This window comes from Trachypithecus francoisi, unplaced genomic scaffold (assembly GCF_009764315.1).
Source record: "Trachypithecus francoisi isolate TF-2019V2 unplaced genomic scaffold, Tfra_2.0 Lachesis_group4, whole genome shotgun sequence".
Taxonomy (NCBI): Eukaryota; Metazoa; Chordata; class Mammalia; order Primates; family Cercopithecidae; genus Trachypithecus; species Trachypithecus francoisi.
In genome coordinates this window covers 136290243-136308893 of record NW_022681469.1, presented here as the reverse complement: position 1 = coordinate 136308893, position 18651 = coordinate 136290243, and the positions used below count along the sequence as shown (strand labels likewise).

General features: G+C 46.3%; 1 protein-coding gene across 1 annotated transcript in view; it reads left to right on the top strand.

The window, feature by feature from the left end:
* Positions 1–6172, top strand: part of GLI3 (GLI family zinc finger 3) — a 279810-nt gene extending 273638 nt beyond the window's left edge. Inside the window, exon 15 of the mRNA XM_033193853.1 lies at positions 403–6172. Within this exon, the coding sequence (XP_033049744.1) occupies positions 403–2714 (2312 nt within the window). The 3' untranslated portion in view covers positions 2715–6172. The remainder of the gene's footprint in view (positions 1–402) is intronic.
* Positions 6173–18651: the final 12479 nt, after the last annotated feature.

Below are 18651 nucleotides of genomic sequence, written 5' to 3'. Positions count from 1 at the left end.
TTTGCCTGGGGACTTGCCTGCAACTCAAGCGTTGTGTACCCATCACAAGATTCCTTTTGTCCTTGCACTGTGCTTGGGGAGGGGCTTCACTGAATTGAGGGAGTTGTTATTGTTTTGTTTAAGCCAGGCATCAGCAAACTGGAGCCTGCGGCCATCTCCAGCGGCCCCTGTTTTGGTAAAGAAAGTTTCATGGGCACCCCGCCACGCGTGCTTGCTCACTGCTGTCTGTGGCTGTGTTGGGGCTACACTGCAGAGCTGAGTAGTTGTGAGGCAGGCAGTGTGGCCTGGGACACCAAAAATAGTTCCTAGCTGGCCCTTTACAGAAAAGGGTTGCTCATGCCTGGTATAAGTCATCCTCGAAGGGAATTTCTCCGCATGGTCTCTCCCTTTCTCTGTCTCCAGGCACACAGTCCAACAACACCTGCAGCTTGGGTGGGCCCATGACGCTTCTCCCGGGCAGAAGCGACCTCTCTGGGGTGGACGTCACCATGCTGAACATGCTCAACAGGCGGGACAGCAGCGCCAGCACCATCAGCTCCGCCTACCTGAGCAGCCGCCGCTCCTCAGGGATCTCGCCCTGCTTCTCCAGCCGCCGCTCCAGCGAGGCGTCGCAGGCTGAGGGCCGGCCGCAGAACGTGAGCGTGGCCGACTCCTACGACCCCATCTCCACCGACGCCTCGCGCCGCTCCAGTGAGGCCAGCCAGAGCGACGGCCTGCCCAGCCTGCTCAGCCTCACGCCCGCCCAGCAGTACCGCCTCAAGGCCAAGTACGCGGCTGCCACAGGCGGCCCGCCGCCCACGCCCCTGCCCAACATGGAGAGGATGAGCCTGAAGACGCGCCTGGCGCTGCTCGGGGACGCCCTCGAGCCTGGCGTGGCCCTGCCTCCCGTCCATGCCCCGAGGAGGTGCAGTGACGGGGGAGCCCACGGCTACGGGCGGCGCCACCTGCAGCCGCACGATGCGCCAGGCCACGGCATGAGGAGGGCCAGCGACCCCGTGCGGACGGGCTCCGAGGGCCTGGCCCTGCCCCGTGTGCCGCGCTTCAGCAACCTCAGCAGCTGCAACCCCCCGGCGATGGCCCCGTCCGCGGAGAAGCGCAGCCTCGTGCTTCAGAATTACACGCGGCCCGAGGGCGGCCAGTCCCGAAACTTCCACTCATCTCCCTGTCCTCCCAGCATCACCGAGAACGTCACCCTGGAGTCCCTGACCATGGACGCCGATGCCAACTTGAACGATGAGGATTTCCTGCCGGACGACGTGGTGCAGTATTTAAATTCCCAGAACCAAGCAGGGTACGAGCAGCACTTCCCGAGCACCCTCCCGGACGAGAGCAAAGTGCCCCACGGGCCCAGTGACTTTGACGCGCCCGGGCTGCCAGACAGCCACGCTGACCAGCAGTTCCATGCCCTCGAGCAGCCCTGCCCCGAGGGCAGCAAAACCGACCTGCCCATCCAGTGGAACGAAGTCAGCTCCGGAAGTGCCGAACTGTCCTCCTCCAAGCTCAAGTGTGGCCCGCGGCCCGCTGTGCCGCAGACTCGCGCCTTTGGGTTCTGCAACGGCATGGTCGTCCACCCGCAGAACCCCTTGAGGAGCGGGCCTGCTGAGGGCTATCAGACCCTCGGGGAGAACAGCAACCCCTACGCTGGCTCAGAGCACTTGATGCTTCACAACAGCCCCGGAAGTGGCGCCAGTGGAAACACTTTCCATGAACAGCCCTGTAAGGCCCCGCAGTATGGGAACTGCCTCAACAGGCAGCCAGTGGCCCCTGGTGCGCTCGATGGTGCCTGTGGTGCCGGGATTCAAGCCTCAAAGCTGAAGAGCAGCCCCATGCAAGGGAGCGGGGGGCAGCTGAATTTCGGCCTGCCGGTAGCGCCAAATGAGTCAGCTGGCAGCATGGTGAATGGCATGCAGACCCAGGACCCGGTGGGACAGGGGTACCTGGCTCACCAGCTCCTCGGCGACAGCGTGCAGCACCCGGGGGCAGGACGCCCCGGTCAGCAGATGCTTGGGCAGGTTAGTGCTACCTCACATATCAACATCTATCAAGGGCCAGAGAGCTGCCTGCCAGGGGCTCACGGCATGGGCAGCCAGCCGTCAAGCTTGGCAGTTGTCAGGGGCTACCAGCCGTGTGCCAGCTTTGGGGGCAGCAGGCGCCAGGCTATGCCAAGGGATAGCCTTGCTCTGCAGTCAGGACAGCTCAGTGACACAAGTCAGACCTGCAGGGTGAATGGCATCAAGATGGAAATGAAAGGGCCACCGCATCCGCTGTGCTCTAATCTGCAGAATTACTCTGGTCAGTTCTATGACCAAACCGTGGGCTTCAGTCAGCAAGACACGAAAGCTGGTTCATTCTCCATTTCAGATGCCAGCTGCCTGCTACAGGGGACCAGTGCCAAAAACTCTGAGTTACTTTCCCCAGGTGCTAATCAGGTGACAAGCACAGTGGACAGCCTCGACAGCCATGACCTGGAAGGGGTACAGATTGACTTCGATGCCATCATAGACGATGGGGACCACTCCAGCCTGATGTCAGGGGCCCTGAGCCCAAGCGTCATTCAGAACCTTTCCCATAGCTCCTCCCGCCTCACCACGCCTCGGGCCTCCCTCCCATTCCCAGCGCTGTCCATGAGCACCACCAACATGGCTATAGGGGACATGAGTTCTTTGCTGACCTCCCTAGCGGAAGAAAGCAAATTCCTTGCAGTTATGCAATAGGCTTTAGGAAAAAGGGACTGCAACCAACGTAAATCAATAGGAGTTGAGGAGATTAAGCTGACTTTGTTTTGGCTGTTTTTTTAGTTCTGTATGTATTTTAGCAATCTCATCTCAGTACCTAACTGAGATGTGTTTCAAATATATTCCTTTTATGGAAAAGGACTCTGAAAAACCCTAAAGTATTCTAGGGAGAAACTGTCTTCCATTTCAGTTTTGAATCAGTATTGTTACACTCAAAACACTCTCTTTTTTTAAAAAAAAAACAAAAACAAAAAAACAAAACCGTAAGCCCCACCCCTTTTTAGTAAACCTATGTAAATGTGTGATGTGCATATTCTTCTTTCTTTTAGAAGAGCAGTCAAATTAAAGGATTTGACATGTTTTGCTGTTGCTCAAAGGAAATAGGAGTTGGTGTGCTTGTGACCAAGGGGTTACACTTCCAGCTTTTAAAATTCTCCTTTACATGTGCTCAGTGTTTTGTTTTGTGTTTTGGTTTCTGTTTTTTATTTTAATTCCCACATTGGGCACAAGAATCAGAATATGGATAGCGAGTTTAAGAATCTTTTGTGGGTGCACTGTAGCATAGATGACAGAATATTGATGTTTTCCCCATCCCCAATTCAGTTCAGGGCATACTTTCCACAGTTACACAGAAATGGGAATGCGGGGCTCTTGTAAATGAAATAGGCGCTCACAGTTTTGGTTTTCAACTCTTCATGTCTGTAAGTGTGTTTTGGGGGAGGCTATGTCTGTATGGTCGGTTCTTACTTATCACATTTGCCTCTCCTCCCACTACCTTCATGAGCATTTAGTGCTGTTTAGCACTGCAGTTAAAGAGAAGGGACTGGCATTTGGTGACAATTACATTACTACTTTTGTCTGTTCTGGTAAGAAGTTAGATAGATTGTAGATTGAAGCATTTGGGTAGAATTAGTTGGGGGAATATTTGTGGGTTGCTGTGTTTGTTGATTAGTTCCATCTCTTTCCCATTTTAACTGAGAATTGATTATATATAGCTCTAAGTATATAGGTATTTAAACAACCCAACAAGTGGCTGTATCAGTAACATTTATTAATTCCACTATAGTGAAGGAGGATTTCCATTCTAAATGCTTTATTTTGAGGGATTTATAAAACTTAGTGGTAAAAGAGAAAGCCCACATAGTGGGAATAAATTGCTTCAGCCATTTTTAGTATTTGAGAGCACTAGGGAAGATGTTTAGTAGCTGTGTGGATGCCTTTTTTCACACCCTGTCCATTGAATGCTGCATCCATTCACGAAGTTAAGTGTTACATGCAGTTAGTCCTTAATGTGGACTGGATCTGTACTTTTGGATTAAAACATTTAAAGATTTTTGAAGTGCAGCTGCTTCCCATGTGCATTTGATACACATAAAAGTCATACTGTGTGTGCACAAAGAGTACATGGATTTTCCAGCATATTGCTTTAAAAAATATGTAAACTATTAAAATATTAACACCTCAGGCTACCTGCTGTATTCTGTCCCATTGACCCCTGGAATTGGATTTATTGCAAGTGATTGATAATTCAATTATGTGGCTTTTCCCCTTTAATCCTGCCATTTAAATTACAGAAGAAAGACAAAATCAAGTAAAATAAAGTGTTAGATAATAGAAAGAGTGTTAGGATGAGCCCATTTTTCTCATATTTATGTTCTTTCATTTGGACCAAGGATCTCTCCGCATGGAGGTTGATTTGCTGTTGGGGACTTTGGCTAAGACTGTTGGGTTTGCTTTCAACTAGATGTTCCTGAGACAAGCAGAGGGATGCTGCAATTTCCCCTCCATGCCTGCTGTCCTCCCATGTAAGTCTTCTTTGAAATTAAAGGATGTGTCTCCTTTGGAACAGCCCCATAACAAAAGAGAACTACTGATCTGAGCGTAGGAGAGTGGAGGCTCTACCACTTTTCAGCTGAAAAAGCAAGGTTTTCTCTGTGTTTCTGAAACGGCATGATGTTGTCACAAAATCAGAGATCCAGTCTCACTTTTCCACAAATCTCCAAATCTCCGATTTTATCTTGTGTGCTCTAATGGTTTGGCTCAATTCCTTTCCAACTCTTGTTTTCAAAGCTTGAGGCCTGAGTGTTCTCCATTCCTCCTGAGAAAGGAGCTTAGATGGAAGGCACCATGCTGGCCTCCTCCATCAGAGGGCTCTTCCAGTAGTATTCTTTGATGCAACCTCCATTTCTCAGTTACCATCATTTCCTGTATCAGCTTTGTCCTTCCCAAGGGATGCACAGTGATCCGGTCCACCTCTGTTGTTGTCTTGTGCTTCTGCTCTTTCCTATGGTTTCAGGTTATTTTCTGGGTTTCCCCCATTCATATATATATATACACACACACACACATATATATACACATATATATACACACACACACATACACACACACATACACACACACACACACACACACATATATTTGCTTTCCTTTCTACTGCTTTTAGATTTCCAGGAGATGCTAGTTTCAGCTCAATGTTTGGCTTCCCTCAATATGGAAATTTCAGAAGGATGGAGGAGAGGAGAGAGGGAAGAAGAAAGTGTACTCCTCCAGAATTTCAGTGATCTGTCGTGGCAGTCCAGTGGAAGGAAGATCTTTTGAGGTCTCTTAGAAGTATCCTTTTGGGACGTCCTTTTGGGATCTCTGTAGGCTAGGCATCTCATATCTTGAGACTCACCCCCAGCCTCCAAGCCTCTCTCCATTTCTGTAACCTGTGCATTTAGAGCAAGAGGACCGCCTCACTAGTGTCACCATCCTGCCTTTTCTAAAACATGCAGGCTCACACACAGTACTCCTGCTTAATGTCTGTGTTAAACTTTTTCTAACCATTTTTGTTTTGTTTTTCTGAAAAAGTTAACCCCTCCCAACTCCTCACACACTGGCTCTTCCTCTTGAGCCACAAAGTTTTGATTCTTGCGATGTATGTGCCTTATTTTATGTTAATCTTGTCAATGAGAGGGACCAGTTGGTGTTGCCCAGTCAGCACTCTGAGACTGTGTGTGCACCAGCCAGAGAGCGCACGGTGGTAGCAGAGTCGAGGCTGTCTTGTATCCTGGTTTCCAGTGTTGTTTTGAACTGATAGGAGGATGTTCTCTTCTGACAAGTTACCGTTGTGTATCCTGCAGACATGTAAAATAAAATACAAGTTCATTTTTTTCACCTTTTTTAGATTTTTAAAAAATAAAATGTGTAATCCTTTTTTAAAAGAAACACATGTAAATACATTTAAGTATTGTAGGCATAGCGTTCGGATGTGACTGGCCCAGGCATTCCTCGGACAAGCCTGCATTCCCCGTGATCACGCCCACCTCAAGCCCAGGGGCTGCAGCCCAGCCACAGATGAACTCTACCTTTGCTTTCAGAACCACTTAGTCCTTTTGTAACAAAGAAAAAAAAATGTTTCTTACAATGTCAATAAAAAATTCTTTGTACGGAAATGTTTATTGGGTTGTTTATTAAATGCATAGTTGAATGGAAAGAGTGCTTTCTTTGAAAACATCCAGAGCCTGTAGTTGGATTCAGACTCCCCACATACAAGCTGAATGGACTTTTGCTGTGAAATCCCGATTCCTTACCCCTAAACTGGAGAATAAGATGCAGATACATCCATGCTCATGGTGTTGTGAGGATGTGTCCCCGGGGGGCACACCAGTTGCAACCATAATTGTGTTTCTTTCTTTCATTGCTTTCCAAATTGAATGAGGAAGGACGGTGATGGAGTTTAATGTCTAACAACTTAATTTGTCCCTCTTTTATATATTATCCTCTCATTTCAGGGATGCCCTACCACATATCAACAGAAAATCTGACATGGTAGAAGCCTACTTTATGTGGCTTTTAGTAACTGACCTCAGCCAGAATAAATTGTCTTCCGTGTTTTTCTTGTGTCGGTGTGCAATATTATTCTCCAGATCACCGTAAACTACTCCAAAAACCTTCTCTTCCTCTTTCTAAGTAGCAGCACATGTCTTTTGAGCCATCAACTGAGGGTAGTTGTTTCTGGGAAGGGCGGGAGTCCCGGCTGTGGGTATCTCAAGGCTACAAGGATGGACACATGCCTGTGTACACGGGCACACACATGCACACATGCATATATAAACACACAGGTACAACAGCTTGTGTTCCCCAGGCCTTATGTCCTGTGGGGGATGTATGTTCCCTGTCCTCCAGCAGGGTTTCTTCGGCCATAGGGATGCTTCATGCTTTCCTGATTCTTGGGGAGAATTTCCTCCCATCCAATCCGAGATGCTTTGCATTTGTAACTAGATCCCTTATATAAGGTATCCAAATGAATCCAGAAAAAAAGGAAAAATATGAATTTATGCCCTGCCTCAGGTATAAATTGTCAGCTCACAAAGAGATATGCCATGTACCGAACCAAAATAAATGAAAGAAATGAGGCTAAGAGAAAGGAAACGTAGGGAAGGGACATCCCCAGGAACGAGGTGGGTGACATGGACTCCTTCAATTCACATGAGCCTGGGGTGGATGGGGCTCACAGCTTTGTAAAAAAGCCTCTGCACAGGAAATACAAAGGAAGCAGAGTTTGAGGTAAAAAGGTGAGCTACAATCTGTTATTTCATAAAGATCTCCTTTAAGGAATTTTGGGAATGTAAAGACATTATATCTTACCCAAACAAGAATATAATAGAATGCTAAAATGAGAGGTGAACATTTACCTACTGCCAAAATGTCTTATTTGTCCTTACTTTCCCCTCCCAGGTTTTCTACTTATTTTCTTGGCAGTTTTCCCTTTTAGTTTGACGTTAGAGTATATTTACTATTCCAAACACAATCTGAACACATCTTTCCTTTCATATTAGCCTTTACTTTCTAAAATCTCATTTTACTAATGTAGACCTTGTTTATGCCTTTTCTACCTAGTTATTCAAGTTCTTGACAATTTTTCAAAACAGTAATAGACTCTAAATTGTTTTTAGGCTTTTTTTTTTCTTTGCATACATTTTGTAGCCAGAGACTGGCCCACACTCACCCAGCAGAGGCATGGAAATTCCATTCTACAACTTTTCTCACCTGTCCCCAAATCTCGAATGTCACACACTGCTTCCACCTTTCCTCAGCACCCAGTGGTAGGTTATCATGACCCTGCCTTCAGAGACCTTGCACTGTCTGGGACATAGGGCAGTGATGACATGTTCCATTAATTCAGCCATACTGCCTGAGTATCTTAATATTCCATTCATATTCTCTTATAAGGACTGGAGATGAGGAGATGAATAAAACACAGTTCATATCCATGAGCTCCAAGCCCAATGGGAGAGGCAGACAGGGAAACAGGATGCAATGGCAACTCATAATGGAAGATGTTCAAGGGGAAGTTCAGCTTGGGGCACTGTCCATCTGAAGTGCGTATCCCAGGGCTTCTCAGACATGCTACTATTGGCATTCGGGGCTGGATAATTCTTTGTTGTAGGGCACTGTCTTAAGTACTATGGAATGTTTAGTGGTGTCCCACTAGATACCAGTAGCATCCCCCCACGTGGTGACAGCTAAAAACATCTCCAGACATTGCCACATGTCCCATGGCAGGGCAGGGGGGAGACGTCACTGCAGACGGAGAACCCCTGGTTTATGGTGAAAAAAATACAAGGAGAGAGATTCTGCAGGCAGGGGTCCAGAGAGAGATCCCAGTACAGGCCTAGACTCAGCAGCCTTTGATCTGAAGGTGACAGATGAAGAAAGGGTAAGAGCGTCATTGCCAGGCACAGGGGTACAGGGGTAGCAGGAGTAGAGGACTGAGGAAGAAATCCCGAGGATCACTGGCTCCAGGAACCAAGAGACATGAAAGCCTGTATAAGAAAGGGAGTAGGGGAAGGATGGGAAAGGGAGAGAGGAGTGGGGAGGGGAGGGTGGGAGAGACAGCAGAGAGAGTGTGCTCTAGGAACAGGGAGGCTGATTCTAGAAGGCCAATACTGTCAAAAACAACATCCAGATCAAGTAAAACATGGACAGGAAAAGACAGGTTTTAAGAGTTAGGAGACCCTGGAAGACCGCAGGGAAGCATTTTTCACTGGCGTGGTTGGGAAGAGAAACCAGAACACAATAGATGAGAATTAAGTGACACATGAAAAAAAGGGGAATGCAGTGGCCTCTTTGAAGCAACATACCGCATTTCACCCCCTCCGAGTCACCTTCCATAGTAAGACACATGGTACTCCATGTTCCCACTAACAAAGAACATGCACTGCCCATTAAACTATGACATGGTGCTTTTCATCCTCTAACAGGTAAGCTCCGATAGTAGTAGTTATCAAATTGGGGAAAAAAAATGCATACCTTGGAAAGTTGAAAGACATTATTTCCCAAGGAAAGGAAAGAGATAGTGGATCAAGGAGGGGTGGAGAGGAGGAAAAGTTGAACTTTTCTTGTAACTGTTCCAGCTGTGCTAGCCGGCTAATAGAAAAGAGGCAACAGAGTGGACAAGGTAGATGTTCCAGTGAACAGAGCCAGCATGGCAACTCCCTTGACCCACGAGATAGATAACTATCCTGGGTGATTAGGCAGAGAGTAAGGACCAGGGGAAGATCCGATTGATTGACCTATGGCTGGAATGGCCATAGGTCAAGCAACCCAGATAATGCAAAGGTGACTTAGACCTGTGAAGACAAGACCGTCTGGCAATGTGTCAGGAAGGCCCCTGAGCCTGGCCTGGGCCTCTGAACTGAATGGGGAGTGAGGAAGCGGTTGGAAGGTGGAACAGGAAGCATGAAGCACCCCATGAAGCAGCCGGAGGATCACGTGTCACTGCCCACTGCTGAGTTCCTGCAGGACCTAGGTTGAATAGACTAGGGGCAAGCCTCAAGGGTGGTGGGGGAAAATAATTCTGTAAAACATCCTTTGGCAATGACAGGAGTGGCACGCAAGGAGGGTGCTGGAGAAGGACTGGAAGTGGATGGGGTGGAGGGAGTGCCCTCCGACTCTTGTGGGGTCCACAGCTGCCCTGCTGCTGGGTTCCTCAAGTGGCCAGAACTCCCTCCCATTCTTCAAGTTCCTCCTCCCTCACTGCAGGAAGAAAGCAGGAGAGTGGGCAAGGGAGGGGCTGCAGAGGTCGGGAATGATACCCTCTTCCCCTCAGCTTCCTCCCAGCCCCCAGCAGTCCAGTTCCAGCCTGACCCCTGCAAAGGAAGACTGTGACCACAGAGGTGGCATGCTGGGGAGAACTGGGGCCAAGAAGCAGGATTTGCTATCACCAGCTCTTCACAAAAGAAGCAGGGAACTGTATATGGAATTCCCCATGAGCAGTGCATGGACCTAGTTTTTTCCTTTCACTCTAGGAGCATTGTAATGAAGTACCAGGCTAATTTCCTCATAGGTACCTTGACTTCCCACCCTGCTGCAGCTCTATGGGGCTCAGCTCACACTTCCCTCTTGCTCCTGGTTTCCCTTCTCCTACTTGAGACTTCCCAGCCTGTGGCTGAGTGGTTGAAGTGAGAAGTGGCCTGGCAAGTCTGCTAACCCGACTGGTAGGAGCACTGCAGTGCCAAAGAGCTGGCCAACCTCACCCGGGGGCCTTCCATTTGCGGCCAAGGCCTGCTTCTAACTTGGGGGAAGCATTCAGCATGTCTAGGTAGGGGAATGTGCATATATTGGCTTTGCTCTCTTCCTGTGCCACTTCGGTCTTTGTCCTCATACCCCATCTAAAGAAAGACCCTCTAGCCACTCCAGTTGGAAGCAGCTAAAACCTCTTCACTCCCTACCTTTGAAAAAGATCCAGTCTTAGAATGAATGCTTCTATGCCAGTGGTAGAAGGGACATCTCAGCAGTTAGCTCCCTTCTGTGTGCCTGTTCCTGAACTACTGAAATAAAAACCCCAAATATGCATTTGGTCATACGTGCAACCATCCTGGTGCTCTGCTCATGCCCTGACTGACGGCTGGAGAGCTTATGCAAGGTTTACCTTATCTGAGGTCATCACGGAGCAGATACAGGAAGAGGACTAAGTACTCTTCTCCTACTTTGCTTCCCTACCTGCAAAATCCTCTGCTCCTGGAAGGCTCCCTAAGAAAAGATGGGGAAAGAAAAAGCACTCGGCCCCTGCCTGTGAACAGCCGAACCCACTTTGAATCCTGCAGTGCCTCCAGATGAGTGTTCTTCCCCTGCAGCTGGAAAGCCTCCTGTGCTCAGAAATTCCAGAGTCCCAACATGATCCATGCTCAGAAGTTGGGCTGCAGCTCTTCGGAGCTGGCAGGCACAAGCCTCCAGCCCTTCAGGGCTTGCAAGAGCCAAATGCGCTGCGGAGGTGTGATTCACTGAGTTCCCAGAGGAAAGGGAGGCAGCCAGCTGGCAGGGGATTACTGAACAGCCAGGCCAAGGCATTCCATTGCTGTTTGGAGACAAGCAGCCAGCTACCTCCCTTCTCTTCCTCCCCCACTGAGGCGCAGAGCTGGAGACAGGCCAGGGCCCTAGGGGAAGAAGAGAAGGAACTGAGCTGCCTCACTTACTACCAAGATAAGAAGTCTGTGGCTGCTATCCCCAGTGAGCCAAGACAAGAAATGCTTACATTTTCATTTGAAGATGATTCTGACGCCCCCAAATGTTTATCCAAAATATACCTAGATGCATTGCCCAGAGAGAATTTTTTAATAAGCAGCAAACTGGGTAAGCAAGAAAAATTGTGCTGGCTGAAGAACAAACAAAAAGGCCCAGTGTGTATGTCATAGCTCAAGGATTGACTATATTCTCCTAAATAAGAGACTTCTTTCTCTCGTGCCTTGGATATCTCAGGCTCTCTGGGGTGACTGTAAGTTATAGATCTGTTTCTCAGCCATTCTGAGTCCTGATGCTCTTCAGAAACTCACTGCTCTATGAACCCAGGTCCCCCAGACACCTTCCATTTGATCCACATCTTTCCAAAGATGAAGTCATGAAATATGATAAGTATTTCTTCTGAAGTTCATGCAAAGAACAAAAACCAAAGATCCAGTCCAAGCTCCCTCCCCTTTGAGTTTAGATAAATGTGTCATTTGAATTGAGGTAATAATCCAGACCCTTTCTCACCCACCTCTGTCCCATCTACAGGATAGTAACAACACTCTCTCAGAACCTTCAAGGCAAAGGGGAGAAGAACATTCTGCTGACCTGCAAGACCGAAGGTCAAGGAGCAGACTTTCCTTGGGTTCCCTTGACCTAGGGTTTCTTCACTTGCACTGCAGTTTTTGACAATGTAATATGACTTCCCTCTGTTCCAGTTGAATACCCGGCAGCTTCCAACATGGTGATGATTCCAACTTTTTTGAAATGCATTCTGAAGCTATCCTAAATCAAGTGGATTTAAAACTGAGCCAAAAGGAAGGCTTTGGAAAACAAGTTGATTTTAATCCAGCCTTACCAGCCCTGTGTACTAGAATTTTAGCTTCATTCAGTCATAGAGTTTCCCCTCCTGAGAAGGGGTACAAAGAGGGTAAAGAAAAGGTGGTACTCTGACACCACCCAACTGGCTGGATTCAGTTCTGCAGTTCAGTTCTGGCATCAACTACGTGGAGGCTGGTGTCAGTGTAGACCCCATGAATTAAGAGCTCAGTCCTCCACAAGACAGTCCCAACTTCAGATGCCAGCCAGAAGTTGAGGGGGTTCCAGGGCCATTCATGCTTCTGACCAACTGGCTACAAATTCAGAGGTTGCCCTAACCCCCTCAGGTTGATAATTCTTTGGAACGATTCACAGAATTCAGAAAAGCACCACCCTTGTTATTAAACTTTTATCATAAAGACTACAACTCAGGGACAGCCAAATGAGGAGATGCATAGGGTGAGTTCTGGGAGGGCCTTGAACCCAGGGCTTCCATGCCCTCTCCTTGTGGAGTCAGGGTCTTTCTCCCTGTAGACAGATCAAAATCTTCATCAACCGGAAAGCTCCATTGACTCTCAGGGTCCAGAGGTTCTACTGGGGCTTCATTATGTAGGCATAATTAATTAAATCATTGGCCACATTATTAAATTCCATCTCCAGCCCCCTTCCCCTCTCCAGGAGTCAGGCTTGGCCCACTGTCCCATCTTCAATCGTATGGTTGGTCTTTCTTGTGACGAGCCCCATCTTGAAGCCATCTAGAAGCCACCATGAGTTACTTCATTAGAAAAAACTCAGGTGTGATCCAAGGGTCTCATTATAACAAAGACACTTCTATCACTGGGGAAATTCCAAGGGTTTTAGCATCTCCCTACCAGGAACCAGGGAAAAAGTCAGTCAAATTTCTTCTTATACAACAGGGGTGTCTCTTTGGAAATAAACCAGTCTAGGACTAAGAAAGAAAAATAGATGAGAGCAAGACATGCCTGGAGCTATGCAGTCCCAGTTGCTGGAGAAGAGCTGACCCAGGCCGACATTTGGACAGAGTGCCAGCACCTTCTCCAATAACTAGATCTTCAAAGTATTCATTCCTTGTAGCTTCAAAGTTCTTATCTGGGAAAGAGGACTTGAGATTGTCAATATAAAATGCTGAGCATATTCAGCACCAAGTAAGTGTTCAGTGAAAGTTTGTGTTGCTGTTGTTATTTTCCCTCACCATGGCAGGGATTTCACAAGACTAAAGTTCAGGAAAGAAGGCCCACAATATGCAGGAAGAAAGAGGGAAAGCAAAGGGGTGCATTGAGGTCTATACTCTCCAGCCCATCCACTTGCTGTTCTTTCTGAAACCAAAGGCAGACAGACTTGTGCACTGTGTGTTAGGATGTGAGAACAGAACACTACGAACGTATCTTCATTCATCCAATCTTGTAGGAACCAAAAGTCCAAAGAAGCAAGCCCTGGACATGGTATTTTACTCCAATGTCCAAGGTATAATCGGCTCCTGACAGAAATTCTAGAATTTATATTTAATACTAAAACAACAAAAAAGGACAACCATTTTAAAAAGGTATTTTATTATCATACCTATGTGTGATATAAAAATTAAAAATAGGCCAGATGCGGTGGCTCAAGCCTGTAATTCCTGCACTTTGGGAGGCTGAGGTGGGCGGATCACGAGGTCAGGAATTCAAGACCAGCTTAGCCAACATAATGAAATCCCATCTCTACTAAAAAAAATACAAAAATCAGCTGGGCGTGGTGGCCGGCACCTGTAGTCCCAGCTTCTTGGGAGGCTGAGGCAGGAGAATCGCTTGAACCCGGGAGTCAGAGGTCGCAGTGAGCCTAGATTACGCCACTGCACTCCAGCCTGGGCGACACAGTGAGACTCTGTCTCAAAAAATAAATAAAAATAAAAAAATAATAATAGAATAAAAGCCAACTGTCATTCACCCATTCAGAAATGCCATTTAGTGATCTAGTTCTAAGTTTATTTTTTATACATATCTACATGTATATATATATAGATGTGATATCTATGCATATAGATATAGATGTGATATTTATACATATACACATGCATATGTATATAGATGTGATAATACAAATTGGGCACCTCAATTTGAAAATCTAAAATTTGAAATGCTTCAAAATCTGAAACTTTTTGAGTGCCAACCTGACACCAGAAGTGGAAAATTCTACACCTGACCTCATGTGATGGGCATACAAAATTATTTAAAATATTGTATAAAATTACCTTCAAACTATGTGTATAAAGCATACATGAAATATAAATGAATTTTGTGTTTAGACTTGAGTCCCATTCCCAAGATGTCTCAGTATGGATATGCAAATATTTCAAAATCCAGAAAAGTCTGAAATTTCAAGCACTTCTGGTCCCAAGTATTTTGCGTGAGGAATACTTACCCTGTAGATGTGTGTGTGTGTGTGTACACTCAACAAATATATTTGCATAATCCAGACCCACCCCGAAACCTCACCAGACTGTAAGATTCACACCTCTTGTCACTGCGATGAAAATTGAGGTCAAAGGCAATCCATATTTCACCACATAGAACCCTGCAGCAAATTTGTGTTCAATTATTTTATTTGCATGGTTTTGAAAATGGGTAATCATTTTTTTTTAATTTAAAAAAAAAACTTCTTTTTTTTTTTTTTGAGACGGAGTCTCGCTCTGTCGCCCAGGCTGGAGTGCAGTGGCCGGATCTCAGCTCACTACAAGCTCCGCCTCCCGGGTTTATGCCATTCTCCTGCCTCAGCCTCCCGAGTAGCTGGGACCACAGGCGCCCGCCTCCTCGCCTGGCTAGTTTTTTGTATTTTTTAGTAGAGACGGGGTTTCACCGTGTTAGCCAGGATGGTCTCGATCTCCTGACCTCGTGATCCGCCTGTCTCGGCCTCCCAAAGTGCTGGGATTACAGGCTTGAGCCACCGCGCCCGGCCTAAAAAAAAAACTTCTTAAGGATAGGGTCTTGCTATGTTGCCCAGGCTGGTCTCCAACTCCCAGCCTCAAGTGATCCTCCCACCTTAGCTTCCTGAGTTGCTGGGATTACCTGCACTTGCCACCGTGCACAGCCTCCAGGGTGATATTTCTAGACAATTATTTTGTCACAAAATTTATTGTTTCGATGCTTCAAGTATTTTGCATTTAAGATAAATTATCTTCTATAGCATTCAAGAATGTGACCCAGTGACAAGAGTCTGGTAAGGAGAAAACTATAGTTCTGTGCAAAGACAGACACTCAATATTTTGCTATGTTTACTATGTTTGCTATGTTTGCTATGTCTTTTTTTAATGTATTTTTTCAGAAAAATGCATACTCATTTACCTATTATAGAATGAATACATACTCTTTGTGGAAAATAGAGTAAGGCATCAAAGAAAATAAAAGCCACTTGTCATTCAATTACCCAGAAATAGTATTCTGTTACCTAGTTCTGGGTCTGTTTTATAACACGTAGCATTTACTAACGAATATTTGTTTCATGTCATTCATTAAAAATTCTTCAGAGGCCGGATGCGGTGGCTTAAGCCTGTAATCCCAGCACTTTGGGAGGCCGAGACGGGCGGATCACAAGGTCAAGAGATCGAGACCATCCTGGCTAACACGGTGAAACCCCATCTCTACTAAAAAATACAAAAAACTAGCCGGGCGAGATGGCGGGCGCCTGTAGTCCCAGCTACTCGGGAGGCTGAGGCAGGAGAATGGCGTAAACCCGGGAGGCGGAGCTTGTAGTGAGCTGAGATCTGGCCACTGCACTCCAGCCTGGGCGACAGAGTGAGACTCCGTCTCAAAAAAAAAAAAGAAAAAATTCTTCAGAAACTTTTCAGTGGCTGAGGAAAAGGGAGGACCAGTGGTGGGGAATCAGGAGATTGAACTGCATTTCCCACCTCATAGGTGCAAAACTGGCTAGGTTCTGTGTTTCTCTTTCCTTATGAAGGGATCAAAAACTCAACAGCAGACACAGAAAGAAATCCTAACTGAAGTTACCTTATCTGATTAAAGCAGAGCTTTAAGAGACTCAGTTGCCACCACAATCCCGCCCCCCACAGATCTATGGAGGTCAGGATGGTGACTGACTTAGGCACCATGACATTCCAAAAAGGAAACTGTGTGAAGCCTCATCAAAATCTTCCTGGCTTTGAAGCTCTAAACTTTTCCCTTTGCTAAGCTGCTGCATAAACCTGTATCTCTGGCTAGACAGCGAGTTACTCTTTACAGGGTACTCCTGCATGCAGGTAATCAGCCTTGTCTTTTCTCCTGTTTCCATATCTATGGCCAGTTAATTCTCAGGCTTCCAATCATGTAAACCTAATATGGTAGAGGAAAAGTTTTCTTCCTGACAGTTCTGACAGTGAAGGTGATGTGGCTGGGACTCCTCGCTCTATGACCAAGCGGGATGAAAGATGCTTTCTCACTAGTCAGACGCCAAGATTTCTGTCCCGGACCAGCCCAGCAAGGGTGGATGAGACTCTCCTTGTCTTTTTCAAAATGTAGATTTACAGGAGAATGCTTTTGGTTAGAACTAGGTCTTTGGCTGTTGTGACCCCTGTTACAGATAGCAACTGTGTATCTGTTCTGTTTTGTGTTGTGCTGTTTAAAAGTATTGTTTGGGCCGGGAGCGGTGGCTCAAGCCTGTAATCCCAGCACTTTGGGAGGCCGAGACGGGCGGATCACGAGGTCAGGAGATCGAGACCATCCTGGCTAACACGGTGAAACCCCATCTCTACTAAAAAATACAAAAAACTAGCCGGGCGAGGTGGCGGGCGCCTGTAGTCCCAGCTACTCGGGAGGTTGAGGCAGGAGAATGGCGTAAACCCAGGAGGCGGAGCTTGCAGTGAGCTGAGATCCGGCCACTGCACTCCAGCCTGGGCGACAGAGCGAGGCTCCGTCTCACCAAAAATAAAAAATAAAAAATAAAAGTATTGTTTGTTATAAGAAAGCGAATGATAGGGCAGAACCCAAGTATTGGTCTTATAAGTCAATATTGCTTAAAAATATTGCTTTCAAATATTGTAATATTTAAAAGTATTATTTGTTATAAGAAAGCAAATGATAGGGCAGAACCCAGGTATTGGTCCTATAAGCCAATATTGCTCACTGATAGTGTCCTGAGAGCTTGGCTTTAGAAATCAGAGAGGGCATTCTCTCTGGTTTTCCACCTGCCAATGTTGTCAATTGCCAGATCTGTGTCTAGAAGTCAAGTTGGAAACCTGAGACACAGGGCACACTCCCATCCACCATTGCCACCTCTCAGAGGATGTCCGAATCTAAGCCCTTTCCTTGACCTTTGCCTTCGATGCCTGTGATAACTTGGTTTCCTTCTTTCTGTTATCTTTGGGCATGATTTTGGATTACGAGGGCTGCATTTTCTGTGCCCCCTTTGGAGACACCTCTTGTGTCCGTGGTTAAGTCATAAAAAGTCTTATTCATTTGAGTCACTTTTGAGACTGAATATAGTTTCTGAGGCTGGATTAGAGCACGGGCTTCTTTGTTTGAGGGGTACCTCTCAGACTGGAAGCTCCTCCTAGCTTTTGTTTCAAGGCCTTGCGAATCTCCCTACTTGATCTTACTGCTTCCATGGAAACTTCTTAGTCAACTAGAACCCCATTCTCAAGCCCCTGCTGCCGCTCCACCGCTGCGAGGCCAGCTTTACCCACTTCCTTTACGGTCGGCATCATTGCACGAAGGACAATTTAAAATGTCAGTGGCTTCTTTGAGAAAATTTAAGATCTTCCAAGTTGACTTTTCTAAGACTTTTCCATCCCCTTCCAGCACTTCAACTCCCTGTAGTCACTATGACTTTAGACCCCCTTCTCCCCTGATTTGGGAGCTCTTGAGAGATTCAAGGACTCCCAAAAGCAAGCACCTGAGGCTTAAAACACTAATCTGAGGCAGATTCAAATTTTATTTACTCACATGGGCTTTGGAGACATCCAGATAGCCATCCAATGTATCCTCAGTCCCTCACCTAAAGCTCAGTCCACAACCCCCATAGGATTACTCAGCAGGACAAAGAAAACTTAAAAAGTTTCCTCTGCAAATATTGGTGGGAAGTTTTAACCCTCATATTGAGCAGATAGCTCCAACTTGTTCCATCTTCTAGAAATACAATTTGGATTAAATTATAAAGTGAGGCAAAGACAAGAAACAACTGTTACATAAACTGGGAAGTTGTTCATTCCTCTGTTTATTTCTAACTGGTAGCTAAAATTTTTGGATGAAAGTCATAACATTTCTCTTTGTGTCTGTCTATATGTTTGTGCACCCATGTGAGGTGCAGCTGGTCCTTCGTATCAGTGGATTCCACATCCATGGATTCAACCCACTACAAATCAGAAATATATGAAAAAATAAAAATAACAATACGACAATAAAAAATAATACAAATACAATACAGTTTAACAACTATTTGCCTAGCACTTACATTGCATTAGGTATTCTAAGTAATCTCAAGATGATTTAAAGTATAAGGAGGATGTGCATAGTTATATGCAAATACCATGCCATTTTATATCGAGGACTTCAGCATCTATGGAGTTTGCTATCTGTGGGGGGTCCTGAAACTAACCCCTAGGTATACTGAGAGATGA